Source organism: Desmodus rotundus, chromosome 6 (genome assembly GCF_022682495.2).
Source record: "Desmodus rotundus isolate HL8 chromosome 6, HLdesRot8A.1, whole genome shotgun sequence".
NCBI lineage: Eukaryota > Metazoa > Chordata > Mammalia > Chiroptera > Phyllostomidae > Desmodus > Desmodus rotundus.
The window spans coordinates 114,747,202-114,763,096 of NC_071392.1; the positions used below are offsets into that span (position 1 = coordinate 114,747,202).

At 55.1% G+C, this 15,895-nt stretch overlaps 2 protein-coding genes across 4 annotated transcripts; both read left to right on the forward strand.

The window, feature by feature from the left end:
* Positions 1 to 3: 3 nt before the first annotated feature.
* Positions 4 to 9,909, forward strand: LOC112303710 (interferon regulatory factor 4). 3 transcript variants are annotated; one of them, XR_008427129.1, is made up of 8 exons: positions 4 to 364; positions 6,025 to 6,214; positions 6,525 to 6,622; positions 7,391 to 7,502; positions 7,610 to 7,675; positions 8,444 to 8,818; positions 9,437 to 9,535; positions 9,771 to 9,909. XR_008427129.1 is itself a non-coding variant. In XM_053926812.1 (8 exons), exons 1-8 carry the CDS (start codon positions 146 to 148, stop codon positions 9,861 to 9,863), a joined length of 1,296 nt encoding a protein of 431 aa, XP_053782787.1. In that variant the 5' UTR covers positions 4 to 145; the 3' UTR covers positions 9,864 to 9,909. The 3 variants fall into 3 exon arrangements, 2 of the variants coding, with proteins under 2 accessions (XP_053782787.1, XP_053782788.1); XM_053926812.1 differs by having other exon boundaries at positions 9,393 to 9,535; XM_053926813.1 differs by having other exon boundaries at positions 9,417 to 9,535.
* Positions 9,910 to 11,949: 2,040 nt separating this feature from the next.
* On the forward strand, positions 11,950 to 13,749 carry FOXS1 (forkhead box S1). The gene has a single exon (XM_024559897.4). The coding sequence runs from the start codon at positions 11,950 to 11,952 to the stop codon at positions 13,486 to 13,488; it is 1,539 nt and encodes a 512-aa protein (XP_024415665.3). The 3' UTR covers positions 13,489 to 13,749.
* Positions 13,750 to 15,895: the final 2,146 nt, after the last annotated feature.

The following is a 15,895-nucleotide window of genomic DNA, read 5'->3' on the forward strand; positions in this document are numbered from 1 at the left end:
ACAGAACGGAAAGTGAAACCTGCCCGGCCAGACTTTCGCTTTCGCCGCCTCCACGCGTCACTCAGGTGGCCCCGCGATCGCCGGTGGCTCTGGGGTCCAATTGACCGCACTCCCCAGACCTGGCTCCTGGAGCACCGCATCCTCAATGGCCGGCGACCCCTGGCGGAGGGAGGAAGGGAAGGTCCCCGACGACAGGAGACCCAGGGGTCCCCTGCGCCTCCGAGACTGGCTGGTGGCGCAGATCGAGAGCGGGCGCTACGCGGGGCTGCGCTGGGAGGACGAGGGCAAGACTATCTTCCGCATCCCCTGGAAGCATGCAGCCAAGCAGGGTTACCAGGCGCAGCAGGACGCAGCGCTCTTCAGGGTAAGGGGGCGGGGGCCGGGGGACACCAGCCTGGCCTGGGAGGGCTCTGGATGAGCACAGCCCCAGCGCCCTGTGAGCACCAAGTGATCGACGCGCTGGGTGACCTTGGGCCACTCGCTTGGCCCTTAGCCTCAGTCGTTTCTAGTGTTCTCCGTAGATGGAGACCCTCAGACACCCTCTTAAATCAGAAGGACCGCGACAACATGACCTGTACCGTCCCCATCTTTCAGGGGGGGCCTCTCCCCCATCTCTGTATAGGGAAATTAGAGGCCACTGATGAGAACTGCCTCAACTTCCCACCCCCACACCCTCGGCTCCGCAGCCTGGGGACATGTTCTGAGCTTCCCAATACCAGCCCTTCTCAGGAACTTACCCTGCGGGGATGCACTCCCTTTCTTCACTCATCATTACCTTCCTCCACACCGGCTCCTTCCCATCACATTTCAACTCCAGAATCCTCCTGTAGGCAATAAGGAACTAACCACCGACCAACCACCTATCAGGCCACCTCCAGGCCACCTCCAGGCCACCCCAAACACCTCAGTGTCTTCAGCTCCTGGTCCTCTGGTCTCCCCTCTCCTGGACAGAGTCTCCTGGTCACCAACCCCCACCCTCCCTCCTCCCTGAAACACACTCACTGGATTTCCAGAATCTTTGCTTCCCACCCCACTCTTCACCCTGCCCTCCCTTTTCCTCCCACCTTTGAGGCCCCTGCTTCTCAGCCTCCAGCTCCTCCCCTCCTGTTTGGGGGCTCTCAGCAGCCCCTGTTGGGCCTCCCTCTCCATGTCCTATGCTCCCCTTCCACAGCCTCAGCCCTGGAGCCCCAAGCTGCTGGTCTCTCAGTCCCCAGACCTCTCCAACTCAGCATATCCTCAACACCAGCCTCATCGGCTTGCTCCCACAAGTGTCAGTTTCCCAAATGGAACATTGCACCGTTGCCATCCAGACCCAGAGCCAGGCGCCCGAACCCTGGCTGCCCCCGGCTCATCCAACTGTACTGCCAAGGCCCGCTGGCCCCTCCCACAGAACTCCTCTTCTGTCCATCCACTTGGACCCATTTTCCAATCTTTCACCAGGACGCCCGCTGTGACTTCACTGAACTCCCTGCTTCCACCTGTCGCCCAGCCCTCCCCTCAGTCTTCCAAAGGGATCTTTCCAAATGTAAAGCTTGCCTAGCTACTCCCCTATTCGGAATCCTTCCATGGCTCCTCAGTGATCTTGTGATAATGTCCCAGCTACTTATCATGGCCTCACAGCCCAGCAGGAACTGCTCCTCCCTGGCCTCATCTCTCCCCATTCCCTCCCCTCCCCAGCTTGAGACCCAAGCCTGACAGTTCTTTCAGTTTCTAAATGCTTCATGGCTCTCTCACCATTGGACCTTTGCACATGCTCCTCCCTCTGCCTGGAACACCCTCTCCTCTTCGCGCTCACCTGGCCAGCTGTCCTCGTGCTCAGTGTAAAAATTTCTCCCTCAGGAGAGCCTCCCCTGATACATGCAGTTGATGCATTTATGTGTATTAATGCATTAAGTTCCAACTCAGCGCTTCTTCCAATCCATCCCTTATTCCTTCTGCTTCCACCACTGAAACAACTTTCCCTATGAATTGTAAGTGCCTTGTGTGAGTTTGTCTTTGCCAGCTGCTTGAGGTGGTGACACCGAGCCCAGTGCGGGCACACAGTAGGTGCTCAGTCAGTATTGAATAAGTGTTTGCATGGCCTGTGCCTTAAAACTTAAGTGCTGCTCAGGAAACAGAGACTCTGTGGGCTGCCCTCCCCACCCTTCTGGCCACTTTGGCCATTCCTCAACCCACCGCTGATGCACACATGTGACTCCCTGGCTTCACACCTTCCTGGTACCCAAAACCCCTGGGACAAAGCTTGGCCTTTGGGGACATTCGTGATCCAGCTTCAGTCGTCGTTACCTTCCTCCAAACTGGCTCCTTCCCATCACATTTACACTCCAGAATCCCCCCTGGAGTTTCGGTGTCTCTTCTCCCTCCACTACTCTTCCCTTTAGCCCCATCACGTACAATTCGTTAACCCTCTTTATCTGTAGATTCCTTATTTGCAAACCCACTCACTCGCTGAAATCTGTAATCCCCAAAATCAGTACCCAGGGCACTTTGGGGGCCATTCACAGACACGTGCAGGAGAGTGAAAAATCTGAGTCACGGGAAGCGCACGTTCCCAGCTGAGGTTGGACAGGTGACGCTCTGCCTTCTTGTTTCTGCCCTCATACCGGAAACAAACGTCCTTTTCTTCGTCTATTGAGTGCCGCATTTTAAATACCTTTGTGCTTTTGGTTGGTGACTTCACAAGGTCAGATAGCCCCAAGCGCTCTCTAGTGCTCCCCTGCACGAGAAGCCTGTGATGTGCCCGATGGAGAAAAGACAGGGTGGACAGAAGGAGGTTTGTAATTGTTTGGATGCACAGTAACACAATGGGTAGTGAATGCAAGAATAAACTGTGTGTGCCGTGTACTTACAACTGTGGGCCTACTTTTGCCCCCCGCCCCCACCCCGCCCCGTATGTGTGTCGGATAAGCTTCTTTCAGGTGTCAGTCACAGTTTTCTTGGCCAGGAACCAACAGTTTATATCAAATAAGGCGTCCTGCAGAAATGCACATGAAACAAAGTTACGTATTGATCAGTGGATGGAAATGTTGTAAACAGAGATTCGTAGGAATCTCGCTCTGTATTTTCCCTAGGAGCCCTGGTTCGATACTCCCTAATTCGGGGTTTGTGTAGATTTTATAGAACCTAACTACCACAGGTAATGAGAATCTACGGGGCACACAACCTTAGACACACACGCCCAGCTCCAGCACCACTGTTCCCAGAATGCACTGTGCCCTTCCGCACCTCCAGGCCTTTGCTCAAGCTGTTTCCGCCACCAGGAATGTTGCTCCACCCGGCAACTTCTCAGTTTATTCCACAGATACTCAGTGAGTGTCTCTTGTGTGCCAGGAACCACTCTTAAGTGCTTGGGGACGCAGCAGCGAACAAAACCAAGATCCCTCTCCCATTACGGGAATAGCACTCTCTACCCTGTGACCAGGTTACCTTTGGGTGAAAGTATCCTTACTGTACTGAGTAAGTGCTAAGCGGTTTCCATAGACCGCCCGTCTCTCCTGCCACAGCCACATTAGGAATCATTGGCACTGTTCAGAGACAACAGAATCAAGCCTTAAAGGTGTCAGCACTGGCAAGTGGCACCAACATAGGAATGTGACTCTGTGCTCTGGTGTCCATGCTTCCCACTAGGTCTGGAACTTCTGAGGGCAATGACTGAGGTGTGATTCATTGGTGAGACCCCACTCCCAGCCCTGAATGTGATCAACGCAAGCAATACATCTCCTTTGACTACTGGCCTTCCTTGAGTCTATCAATCTCTTCCCACCTCAGGACCTTTGCACTTGCTCTCCCTTCTACCCAGAATACCCTCCCCCAGCTCTTGGTCACTATTCTTCTTTTCATTCAGGCTTCAGCTCAAATGCCACTTCTTCCAAGAGGCCGTTTCTGATCACCTTCTCTAAAGTAGCCCCTCAGGTGTGTTTATATAGTCCCTTTGCCGCAAGTCATTCTAACGTGTCTAGTGACTATTCTGAGCATGTATGCTTTATGGCACAGCGAGCATTGCTACTTTGTGTGTCTTCTTACCTAATACACTTTCTGTTGTATTGTAGACCTCATTCTGTGGCTTATCACTCACGGTCAAACTTTGGATACCTAGTCTTGTTCTCTGTACATTTAATTTGTTGCTCCCACATGCTTCTAGATGCTGCATAGAGTCCATAGTGGATGTCCATTACATACACACACCCATCCACTTTCTCAGGGATGGACACAAGTCTGTCTTCCAGCTCCACAAGTCTCGCCCTGGCCCCCTCATGAGCCTCTGTGAGAATTCCTTTTGAACTGGAATTTCTACTCACAGGGTATGTTTATACTTCATTCAACTAGGCATGCCAGATGACCATCCCGAAGCTCTGCACCCATCCCCCACCTGCCAACAGTGCCCACATCCCAGCCAACTCCTGGCATTATCCAGCTGCTTGATTGTGTCAGCTTACAAGTGCTATCTCCATGTCTATTTGCATTTCTCTGGCACTAATGAATTTTTTATTTTTTTAAAAAAGATTTTATTTACTTATTTTTAGAGAGAGGAGAAGGGAGGGAGAAAGAGAAGGAGAGAAACATTGATGTGTGAGAGATACATCAACTGGTTGCTTCTCACACGTGGCCCCAGCTGGGGACCCGGCCCAAAACCCAGGCACGTGCCCTGAGTGGGAATCGAATCAGCGACCTTCTGGCTCGGACACGGGCGCTCAATTCACTGAGCCACACCAGCCGGGGTCCAATGAATTTAAGTCTTTATATGCTCATGGGCTTATGGTTCCCTTTTCCGTAAACACTCATTCTTGTCCTTTGGTAAGAATGTTTTATTTACGGGATGCTCTCTGTTTCTTGTTGATTTGCAGAAGTATGTTCCAGATCTTAGCCCCTTGCTGATTTCAGACATTGTAAATTAATCTTTTTTGCCTTATAGTCCATGCCTTTGAAGGTTTGTTTCCAATCATTCTCTGCCCCTAGAAGATTTTCTGCTACATTATCTTCTATTAATTTCACAGTTTTACCCCTTACTTTTGGTTTTTTAATCATCTGGAGTCCGTTTTTTTGTATATGGCAATAGGTAGGGATTTAGTCTTATGGTTCTCTAGATAAAAAACCAACAACCATTATTTTATATCCCGTCATCCTATTTATTTTTTATTTCTCACAATCCATAGTTTGGAACATAGCTATTCCCACTGAGCTGTTTGCAGCTGTCTTCTCGCATTCACCATGATTCCGTGAATGCAAAGACAACGTCCGCCTTGTTCCCCAGCCAGCGCCTGACTTGAACCCGGCACATCGTAGGAGCACAGGGAATGTTGGGTTGGCCAAAAAGTCCACTAATTTTTTCCATAAAATAAGAGACACATTTTTCATTTTCACCAACAACTTTATTGATTTGGGTATTTTGAGTATGTCAGCTATCTTCCGCTATTGGGTTCTAGTGGGTAGAGGCCAGGAGGATGCTAAACATCTTCCAATGCATGAGACAGCCCCACAGCAAAGAATTATTTGGCCAAAATGTCCATAGTACCAAGAAACTTCGCAAACCACTTTTGACACATTCGATGAGCATCTTCTTCATACACTGCCGAAGTCTTTTTTTGAGTTTCAGTTGCGTTTTTACCTTTCTTGAAATAATAACACACAGTACCCTGAAAGTGTTGCATATTTCCTTCGATCTTCAATATTAAAACGACTGCACAAAAATTCACCAATTTTGATAAGTTTTTTTAAATGCACTCTGATTGACAGCTGTCACAATATAATCTAACAAAATTGGTTCAAATGAAGTTAAAGACAACTAAGCACTTACCAGAGCCATTGTACGGATAAAACCGAAATGAACTTTTTGGCCAACCCGATACAAATATGTGTACGATGGAGGGAAGGAGGGAGGAGAGAGGAAGGGATGGAGACACGGAGGGACAGAGGGTCAGAGGGAGATAGGGAAGGGTGGGAGGCACGGCCGGCCCTCATCCTTTGGTGTAACGCCAGTCCCCCACCCCAAGCAGTTCCTCCCCAAGTACCCTTGCTCATCCCTAGGCCTGGGCCATATACAAGGGCAAACACCTAGAGGGCACTGACAAGGAGGACCCCTCCACTTGGAAGACTCGGCTTCGCTGTGCTCTCAACAAGAGTGCCGACTTCTGTGAGGTGCGTGAGCGCAGCCAGCTGGACATCTCCAACCCCTACAAAGTCTACCGGATTGTGTCCGACGGTGCCCATGGCCCAGGTATCATCCTGCCCCTGGAGGTGGTGGCCAAGGACGGCTCTCTGGGCAATAAGAACCTCACTTTGCACATCTGTAAAATGGGAAATGGTTGACTTATTGAGCTTACACTCATGGGCAGGTAAACACAGCAGGACCCTTAGACCACCCAGTTAATCTTCCCATTTGAAAAGGAGAAAACTGAGGCCCAGAGAGAGGTGGGTCTTGCCTGAGATCACGCAGTGAGCTGAGGTGCTCCTGTCTGGGGTCATCTCAGTTGCGGGGCTTCCCCCGGGGGTCCAGGAAACAACAAGCTATCTCTTACTCCATCCAGTTACCTGGGCTTGCTCTTCCTCTGAAGAGAGGGGCACTCTCCAGAGCCAGCAGGAGTGCCCCCGAGAAGTGACGGAGCCAGCCTGCAGGGCAGCCCAGGTCAGTGCACCTTGCCAGCTAAGTCACCTCTTCCCCAAACCACCCTCTCTGTGGTCTCCAGCACATGTTCTCATCCCCTCCATCCCTACTCCTCCTATTCATCCTGCCATCAATTTCAGTTCCATCCTTGTATTCGCTTTGCCTCCCTCCCTGTTCCCATCACCTCCATCATTGTCAGCTCCATCGCTCTGCATCAGCCCTATTTTCTCCAAACTCACCCGCTGCCCCCATTGTCATCGGGTCCATCACGCTGTCCCCAGTTCTACCCCATGAGATCCAGTTCTACCTCTGTATTCCCCTCACCTTCATCACCTTTAGCTCTCTGACTGTGGCCGTCAATGCCATCATCTCCCTCTCAACCTCCATCACTGTCTGTATCACCCATGTTGTTTCCACAGCATCATCTCTCCCCCATCATCTGTGGTTCATTGCTCTGTCCCCATCCCCCCCACTTCTGGTCCATTCCACTGTCCCTAGTGGCCCCATCAGCATCCACTCTATCACTCCCCCCCTCTATCACTTCTGTTCCCCGTCTCCTCATTCATTCCTAGCACCCTTTTCCCTATCACAGCGAGCTTCGGCTCTGACCCCATCACCTCCAACAACCCTGTCGACTCTCTTTTTGCCTCTGTAGGGAGAAGGGTCTTGAGCTCTCAAAGTCCCTGTTAGCCCCAGTTGGCCTTCATCTGCCCAGCCTTCCCTCTGCCCCAGGGCCCACAGTCTGGGAACTCCTCTCCCCACCTCACAAACCTCTCTCCCGATGCTCAGGCTGGCTCCAGATTAGACACAGAGGATAAAGACAAGGAGCAGCCCCTCAGGCTGGCCCAGCCAGGCTCATTGCCACCAGCTGCCCTGCTCCCAGGCCCTTTGGCTGATCACAGTAAGTATTGGGTCTCCTCACACACTCCTGCCTCCTCCAGGTTCTTGACCCCTTGTTCTAGGGGTCAAGGGTGAGTTGGTATCTGACTGCTTCCCCTCCTTCCCCAGGGTACCAGGCACAGAACTCCATACACCCCTGGAGCCCTTTGCCCTCTGAGGACTTCAGCAATCCAGGTAGGGAATCTGAAGGCTCCCCGCTGTGATCACTATGCAGAACCAGTAAGGCCTGGGGTTAGAGCCAGCCTGCCTCTGTCTCCCAGGCGAAGCGCCCAGCCCAGACTCCCAATAACAACAGCTAACTCTTGTTGAGGGTTTCGTTTGTTCCAGGCATTCTTCTAAGCTCCCCCCACAGTCCTGGGAGATGGACGCTGCCATCACCCCATTTTACAGATGCAGAAACCCGACACAGAGGTTAAGAACCTTGCCCAAAGTCACACAGCTAGTAACCTGGGAAAATCACCAACAGGTCACAGCTCCTAAGTGGCACCGAGAGATTAGAACCCAAGGGCCCGGCTGCAAAGCCCACAGCTTTAACCACTGAGGTTACTTCTGCCTCCTCCCCTGGGAGGCTGCTGTTTCGTTGCTGTTGTTGTTATTTCCACCAGCATTAAAATATTTGCTGGGAGGAAGCTTCTAGAATCCTAGAAGTTGGGGCTGCGGAGGGCGTCAGTGTGGTGTCCACGTTGTACAGATGGCCCAGACCCTAAGATTTGAAACTCAACTATCAGTTCATTTATACTGGAAGCTGCAACTATTTACCGCCACCAAAATTATAATCACTTATCGGGAGGAACTGCCCAAAATCTCCTGAGGTGGGGGCCAGGAGGACCTCAGGGTCCCCTGCCCTGTAACTGGGTGGGGGTGGAGGATGGAGGGAGGGGTGGGTAAGTGGGAGCTGGCGCCACCAACGCCTGGCGTGCGCCTCCTCTCCCCTTTCCTCAGACTGCTGGCTGCACGTGCGACTATTCTATGGCGCGGAGCTGGTGCGCGAAGCCACGGCACGCGCGGCGGAGGGCTGCCGACTGAGCCCGCGGGCAGCCGTCGCCTCCGCCGCGGAGCGCCTGCTGGGGCCGCCACCGCGCATCGCGCAGGTGGGTTTCCCTGAGCCGCCGCCCGGGGCCCGCGTGCTGCAGCGCCTGCTGCCGCACCTGGAGCGCGGCGTGCTGCTGTGGGTGGCGCCCGAGGGCGTATTCGCCAAGCGCCTGTGCCAGGGCCGCGTGTATTGGCGCGGCCCGCTTGCCCCGCACCGCGAGCAGCCCAACAAACTGGAGCGCGAGCGCACCTGCCAGCTGCTCGACACGCGCCGCTTCCTCGCAGGTAAGATTGCGAAGGTGGGGGCGCTGGTGACTCAGGGCAGAGTGGCTGGACACAAGGGTGGGCAAAGGGAATTGGGCAGAGAAGAGAGAACACAGGAGCTGTGGGAGCAGGGGAATGGGCTCACGGGTGCTGGGCATGGGGTGGCCATTGAAACAAAGGGCATGACACAGACCCACCGGGAGCGGGAACCGGGCCTCAAGAGGGCTGGGCACAGATACTGTCATAGACATACAGGAGGTATGGGCGAGGAACAAGCTGGGGGCCCCGGGGGTGGGGCATGGGCGTGGGCACACGCATAGGATGTGGTCGCATGTGATCCTTCTTCATAGGGTGCCAAACACAGGGCAACAGGGGCACTGGGCACAAGATAGGCATAAGTGAGTGGCAGTGGCATGGGGTGGGCATAAAGGCAGGGCAGTGAGGTGTAGAAGTGAGTGCAGATGTGGCAGATGAGACAGGCATAAGGGTGTGGAAGTGGGCATGGGCGTACAGAATGGAGATGTGGGCTTACAGCGTGAGGGCATGGGGCAGGGCACAAGGTGGGCGCCAGGTGGGATGCCCCATCTTGGCCCAGCCCCCACAGTCTCAGTGCCCGTAGAATTGCGGGCCCACCTGCAGGATGGTTGCCCGGAGCCTGAATACCAGATCCGTCTGTGCTTTGGGGAGGAATACCCAGGCCCCCCGGACCAGCCCCAGGAGCGGCTCATCATGGCCCACGTGAGTTGCCTCCCCTCTAGTGGGGAACCACACCCTTCAGTCCCCTCCTAACAGCCCCTCTCTGCTCCCTCTAGCTCCAGCTCCACCCCGACCCATGAGCCTCTCGTCTGTATGACCCTGCATGTAAAGTCTCTGTGAGGAGGGGGCTGTCACTAGGTCTGTGACTTCCCACGAGAACACAGGGGATGGTTAAGGGAGAAAGTTGTCTCCTTGCCCCGCCTTCTGTCTCCCACAGGTGGAGCCCGTCTTTGCCCGAGAGCTCCTGCTACACTGGAAGCAGCACAACCACAGTGCCCTGGCGGCTAGTCCCTTGTCCACAAATCTCTGATGGCATCATTCCCTTGATGACGCAGCGGAGTCAGCCCTAAGCAGCCACTTCCTCCTCTCGTACCTTCTAAAGACAGCCTCCCACAGGGTGTGGGCCCACCCCAGCTCTGCACAAACTGAGCCAGTGGACTTGGGGCCTCCCCCACCTCCACCGCCCACATGGGTTGAGGTGGGGGAAGCTGATCATGGCCTTCAACCTCCGAGCCCAGGAGATGTAGCCCTGGAACGTGGCGCGTAGGTTGCAGGGCCGAAGCTGGGTCTGGGGCGTCAGGCGGAAACTGAACTCTACCCGAAGATTCCTGAAACAGAAATGAGGGCAGAAGAAACGAGACTTCATCTGTTTATTGAGAGCCCAACATACCTGTAGTAGTTTATCTAAAGCAGATATTACCTGTGATTGATCCATTATAAGCTTTGCTTAAAACTGAGTTTACTGATAATTAGATACTCAGGGTTGTTTAGAGTGGGGCCTCTGAAGGGCTCTGAATTTCAAATCCGTCCTCCTACCTGCCACTTGGGGCATCTGGTGCCCCATCTCTCTTCTTCCTGGGCATGTGTGTGCGGAGGAGATCCCCAAACAGAGGACTTAGCCTGGGACTGGGGATGCTAAGCACTGAACCACCAGCCCCAGTAGATACTTTCTTTGGAGAAACTGAGGCAGGCCCCCAAGCAGAGCCCTAAGGCAGCAGCCAAAGTGGAGGCCAGGAGTCCAGCCCCTCCCCAAGCCCCTTCAAACTTTGCAATCTGTACGTTGTAGGAAATTCTTGAGAGTTGGGAGGGAGCCCCTCACCCATGAGGGCAGTTGACCCCGCCTTGTCAGTGAGTCACTGCTTTCTGCCCCAGATGTCAGACCATTTTCCCTATTCTGGTTTCTGACTTCTTCGGGCTCCTTTTACAGATGGCAACACAATAAATGTCTTTCAGTGATACACTAATAAGCCACTTTTGCGGGGGGGACTGTATGATTCAGGAAAGGATGGAAGTCAATCAGATCACTATTGTTCTAATTCATTCAACACATGTTGATGGAGCACCTGTCTCCAGGCCAATGCTGGACACTGGGGATAGGACAAAACAGCGTCTCTACTCTCTTGGGGTTCACAGCCTGTTTTGCAGTGGGGCCCCTCACGGGAGGCATGATGTTAAGGAGTTACAGAATCCTGGGTTGAAATCCTAGCTTTTTCACTCACTAGCTGTGTGACCTTAAGTAAGTCACTCACCTTCTCTGAGCCTCAGATTCCTCTTCTACCCAAGGAAGCTATGGAGGCCTCTGGAGCAGGGTTGGTCTGGGAAGTCAATGTGAAGGAGGTGAATGGACCCGGCATGGAGAGTGGCACACAGTAGGTGCCCTCTGACTTAGTTACCTGTGGTTGGGAGAACATGGAGGAGGCAAGCCCAACCTTCAGAAGGCCTGAGTGTCTGTCCTGGGCTTTGCTATACCCCCAGCCCAAGGCTGCAGCTGGCGAGAGGCCTCAGTTCAGAGCCATAGTCCTCAACCATGTCCTACTCTGTGCTAGGCTCTCAGAGGTGCTGGATTCCATGTAAGGGAGCCTGTCGCCTCCTCACCACAGTTCCTACAGATGGAGAGTCACCAGCTTCACTTTTAGCAATGGGAAACTAAGGCTCACACAGTGTCAGGGACTTGCTTTGAGATACTCCTTGGGAGGGCCGATGTGTCTGTCCAAATATCTGTTCTTCCCACACAAGTCACTAGAGGGCGCCAGGACTCAGCAGACCGGGTATGGCTGGCTCTCATCACCATCCTAGCTGCCCCATCCCACAGACAGCGCAGTGAGAGGAGGGCAGGTGACAGTGTGACCTCAAGGACCCTGCACTGTGGAGGGAAGTAGACCACAGGCCTGGGAGGAGGAGAGGAGAAAAGGGAAACTGGAAGTGGGGACTTGAGAGGCCCTGGCGGCTTTTCGCATGGAGACTCCCTGTTCTCTAGCTCTGCACTTAGATTCTACTTCCCCCCTCTCTCCTCTGAGGCGACTGTCTCTCTGCCCCTCCCTCTCTTGTGTCTGTACTTGTGTCTCTCTCTGTATCTCCCCTTTCCTGTCTGTCTCTGTAGGTGTCTCTATTTCTCTATGTTACTGATTCTTTCTGTATTCTACATGCATGTGTGCCCGTGTGTTTTCTCTCGCGCGATGTCTCTGCCTCTCTCTCTCTGTGTTCCTGTCTCTTGTTATGTCTCCACTGCTCTTTATCTCTGTCTCTGTCTTTTTTTCCCACTATCTTTGTCTCTTTACATCTCTGTCTCTATTTTTTTTTTTTGCTTCTGTCTCTGTTGCCCTCACTTTCACATCCTATCCCTCCCCAGCCACCACCACCCAGCACGTGTGGGCTGGGGGTCTCTTCCCTCCCAACTCCTCACCCCTGGCAGCTGCTCAAAGCTTCCTGGCCTCTCCTGCCCGCCCCTCTTGGGCCTTGGAGGAGGGGGGCGAAGGAGGAAGGGAGGGCAGCCTGGCGGGCCCACCCCTTTTTGCCTTTCCAGGCTGGGAGGCTGGGCCAGTGGGCCTTTTAACCAGCCTGGGCAGGCTGTGCCGGACATCAGCCTTGGACTCCGTGCCTGGCTCCCGTGGTGCCTGGCTCCTGTGGTTTCAGCAGCCTCCAGGCCAACCAGCCCAGCCAGCATGCAACACCAGCCCCCATCAGGGCCCTTGGCCCCTGCAGCTGAGCCAACGAAGCCCCCCTACAGCTACATAGCCCTGATCGCCATGGCCATCCAGAGCTCCCCGGGACAACGGGCCACACTCAGTGGCATCTACCGCTACATCATGGGCCGATTTGCCTTCTACCGCCACAACCGGCCAGGCTGGCAGAACAGCATTCGCCACAACCTGTCACTCAACGAGTGCTTCGTTAAGGTGCCCCGCGATGACCGCAAGCCAGGCAAGGGTAGCTACTGGACGCTGGACCCCGACTGTCATGACATGTTCGAGCATGGCAGTTTCCTGCGCCGACGCCGACGCTTCACCCGGCGGGCAGGCGCTGAGGCCACCAAGAGCCCAGCCAAGGCACGCCGAGGACCCCTCAGAGCGACCAGCCAGGACCCAGGAGTCCCCGATACTACAACTGGCAGGCAGTGCCCATTCCTGCCAGAGCTGCCAGAGACCAAAGGCCTAAGCTTTGGGGGGTTGGTGGGAGCCTTGCCAGCCAGTATGTGCCTGGCAACCACCGATGTCAGGCCCCGGTCATCTGCGGAACCCAAAGAGATGCCCACACCCAAGCCTGCAGGCTCAGGAGAGCTCTCCATGGCCACTGCATCTTCTTCATGCCCGGCATTTGGCTTTCCTGCCAGCTTCTCTGAAGCTGAGGGTTTTAGCAAGGCCCCTACACCCATCTTGACCCCTGAGACGGGCATTGGGAGCAGTTACCAGTGCCGGCTGCAGGCCCTGAATTTCTGCATGGGAACTGACCCAGGCCTTGAACACCTCTTGGCCTCAGCAGCCCCCTCCCCTGCAACTCCCACCCCTGCAGCCTCACTGCGGGCCCCACTGCCCCTGCCAGCTGACCCCAAGGAGCCCTGGGTTGCAGGCAGCTTCCCTGTCCAGGGAGGCTCTGGCTACCCATTGGGACTGACCCCCTGCCTATACCGGACACCAGGAATGTTCTTCTTCGAGTGAAGCCAGCCTGGCCTCGGGCAGTCCTTGCAGGACCCCTCCCACTGCATCCTCCAGGCTGAGCCTGACTCTAGGATCTGGGGAGCTCTCAAAGGACCCAGGTCTGGCAAGCCAACGACAACTGGGACAGGAAGCCAAGATCGGAATGGTGAACATGCAACCAGCCTCCAGGGCCTCCGGACAGACTTGGGGTGAGGGGAAGCAGAGCCCCCTTGGGATTTACTCTGTGGCTCTCAGGGCCAATAAAGCCAGTGTGATGATGAGGATCAGCTTGCTGGATGGTTGGGGGCAGGGGGTGGGGCTGTGATTGTGGGGTTGTGTGGCAGGGGTGAGAGACCCTGGATGGAAATATCCCTCGTGAGGACTTCTCCTGCTGGGGACTTTCTCCGGGAGTTTCCCAGGAAGGCAGAGAAAGGGGGAGCGGGGAATGGGGGGAGAGAGTGGAGGGGTGCAACCGTGAGAGAAACCAGGCAGGGGGTGAGGCTGGCCTGGTGGGAGTGGCTCGTTCTCCAGTCCCAAACTCTGTGACTCAGCTGCCCCCGCCATGAGCGGTCAGGGTAACTGTGACCATTTGTGACATTTATTCCATCCCGGATATGTGTGTATATATATCCTCTCACCAAATCCTGCGTGGTATGGAATGGTTTCACCATTTTGCATTGGTGGCATCTGAGGCTTGGAGAGTGTGGCACTCCTAGCTCTGACTCCAGGTGGCACGTAAGGGGCAGAGAGAAAAACAAGACTAGGACTGTGCGCTCTGCCCCCAGCCCCTGGCCTGCAGTTTGAGAGAGGATGCAGAGGTGCCACATAGGGTACAAGCAGAGCTGGTGGTGTGCAGAGACATGGGGGTGAGGGGTAGGGATTCAAATGCCCGTGGTAGCAAGGCCCTGCCTATGCCTTAGGAGGCTCGAAGGGCAGCACCGCCTCCTGTCTGGATTTCCTACACCAGTGGGGCCTCCCCGAGTCCCCAGCTCTCTGAATTCTCCTGGTGACTCTTTAAGAAAGCATTCTTTCATGGGGGGCGGGGGATGGCTGACCTGGGTACAGCAGAAGTGACAGAGCCCTGACCTTTGGCCTTCTGTAGCTGCCCCCTTGGGGAAGCAGGAGAAATGGGTATATTTGTGGCCCTCCTCAGAGGAACAGACTTAGGGGCTTGAAACCTCACTGTCCCTGGACACCCTAATACCAGAGTTCCTGAGGCTTCTTTCCAAAGCCTCAGTCCCCCATCTGGATCATGGGTATAGGGGGTGAAGATGAGGGCCAGGGATCCTGGGGATCCCTCTTTCTGGCCTTTGGTATAGTGGCCTGGAGGGTCTTATGTCCCACGAGGTGACACCCAGGGAGCTGGAGACCCCTTCATCAGGCAGGCAGCCCAGTCCCCTCCAGAGGCCCTTCCTGGGCAGGCGGCCACACCAACTTCAGTCTCTCAGTCTCTGCTCCTCCCTCCTCCCTCGGCAGGTCCCCTGGGGCCTGGGAGGAAGCAAGCCCGGCTGGACAGCCCCAACTGTCTGGTTCCCACAGACTCCAGAGCCAGGGTGGAAAGGGACCTGCAGGGTGGGGGCTCACTGAGGCCAGAGGGGGTGGGAAAGGGCCTGGCCAGCTGTGGGGTCCCTCCCTAGCATGCCAGCCAGAGACCCCCTGGAGTCCACCAAGTGATGGGGAGAAGGAGAGAGGGTCTGTCCCATTGCATCCAAGCAGCCTCATGGCTGAAAAGGGAGGAGAGAAAGGTCCTGGGTTGGGGGGGTGGGGGAGCGAGGATGATGAGAAGAGGGGAAGGAGGCTCTTGCATAGGTGCGTACCATGGTGTGTGCCTGTGTGGGTCAGTGTGTCTCAGGGTGTGTGTGTGTGTGTGTGTGTGTGTGTGTGTGTGTGGTGCAGAGACAGACAAGGACAAGCAGATTCAGGGGAGCGGGGATTCTTTCTCAGTTGGGTCAGGGAAAGAGGCCTCTGCCAGGCACTGTTCCCTGCAGTGCATTCCTGTGGAGACCTGGTGACCCCAGTCCCTTCCCAGCCCGAGTCCCGAGCTGCTAGGAGGATGGGGAGGATGGCCTGCCTGGGGGAACCCAGGCCTCTGCACCCTGCCCAGTCCTCCCCTGAGAAGGTTTCACTTCTGAACTGGGGTGGGGGCTTGGGGAGAAGAAAGCTGTATCCCCTGCCCGCCCTTCACCTTGGGGAAACCCTAACGCAAAACATTAGTCGCCCACACCCAAGAGCACAGACTCATCTCTGAACAAGAGCCCCCTCTCCACGTCCCTCTCTGGCTCCCAACATAGTCAGAAGTGAAGACAGCCCCCCCACCCCCGCCTGCCTCAGCCCCAATCCCCAAGCAAGACCCTGGGCTCAGTGCCTGCCTTGGATCGCTGTGTAAGACTGGACCAGTGCCCACCTCTCTGGCCCTGATTTCATTCCC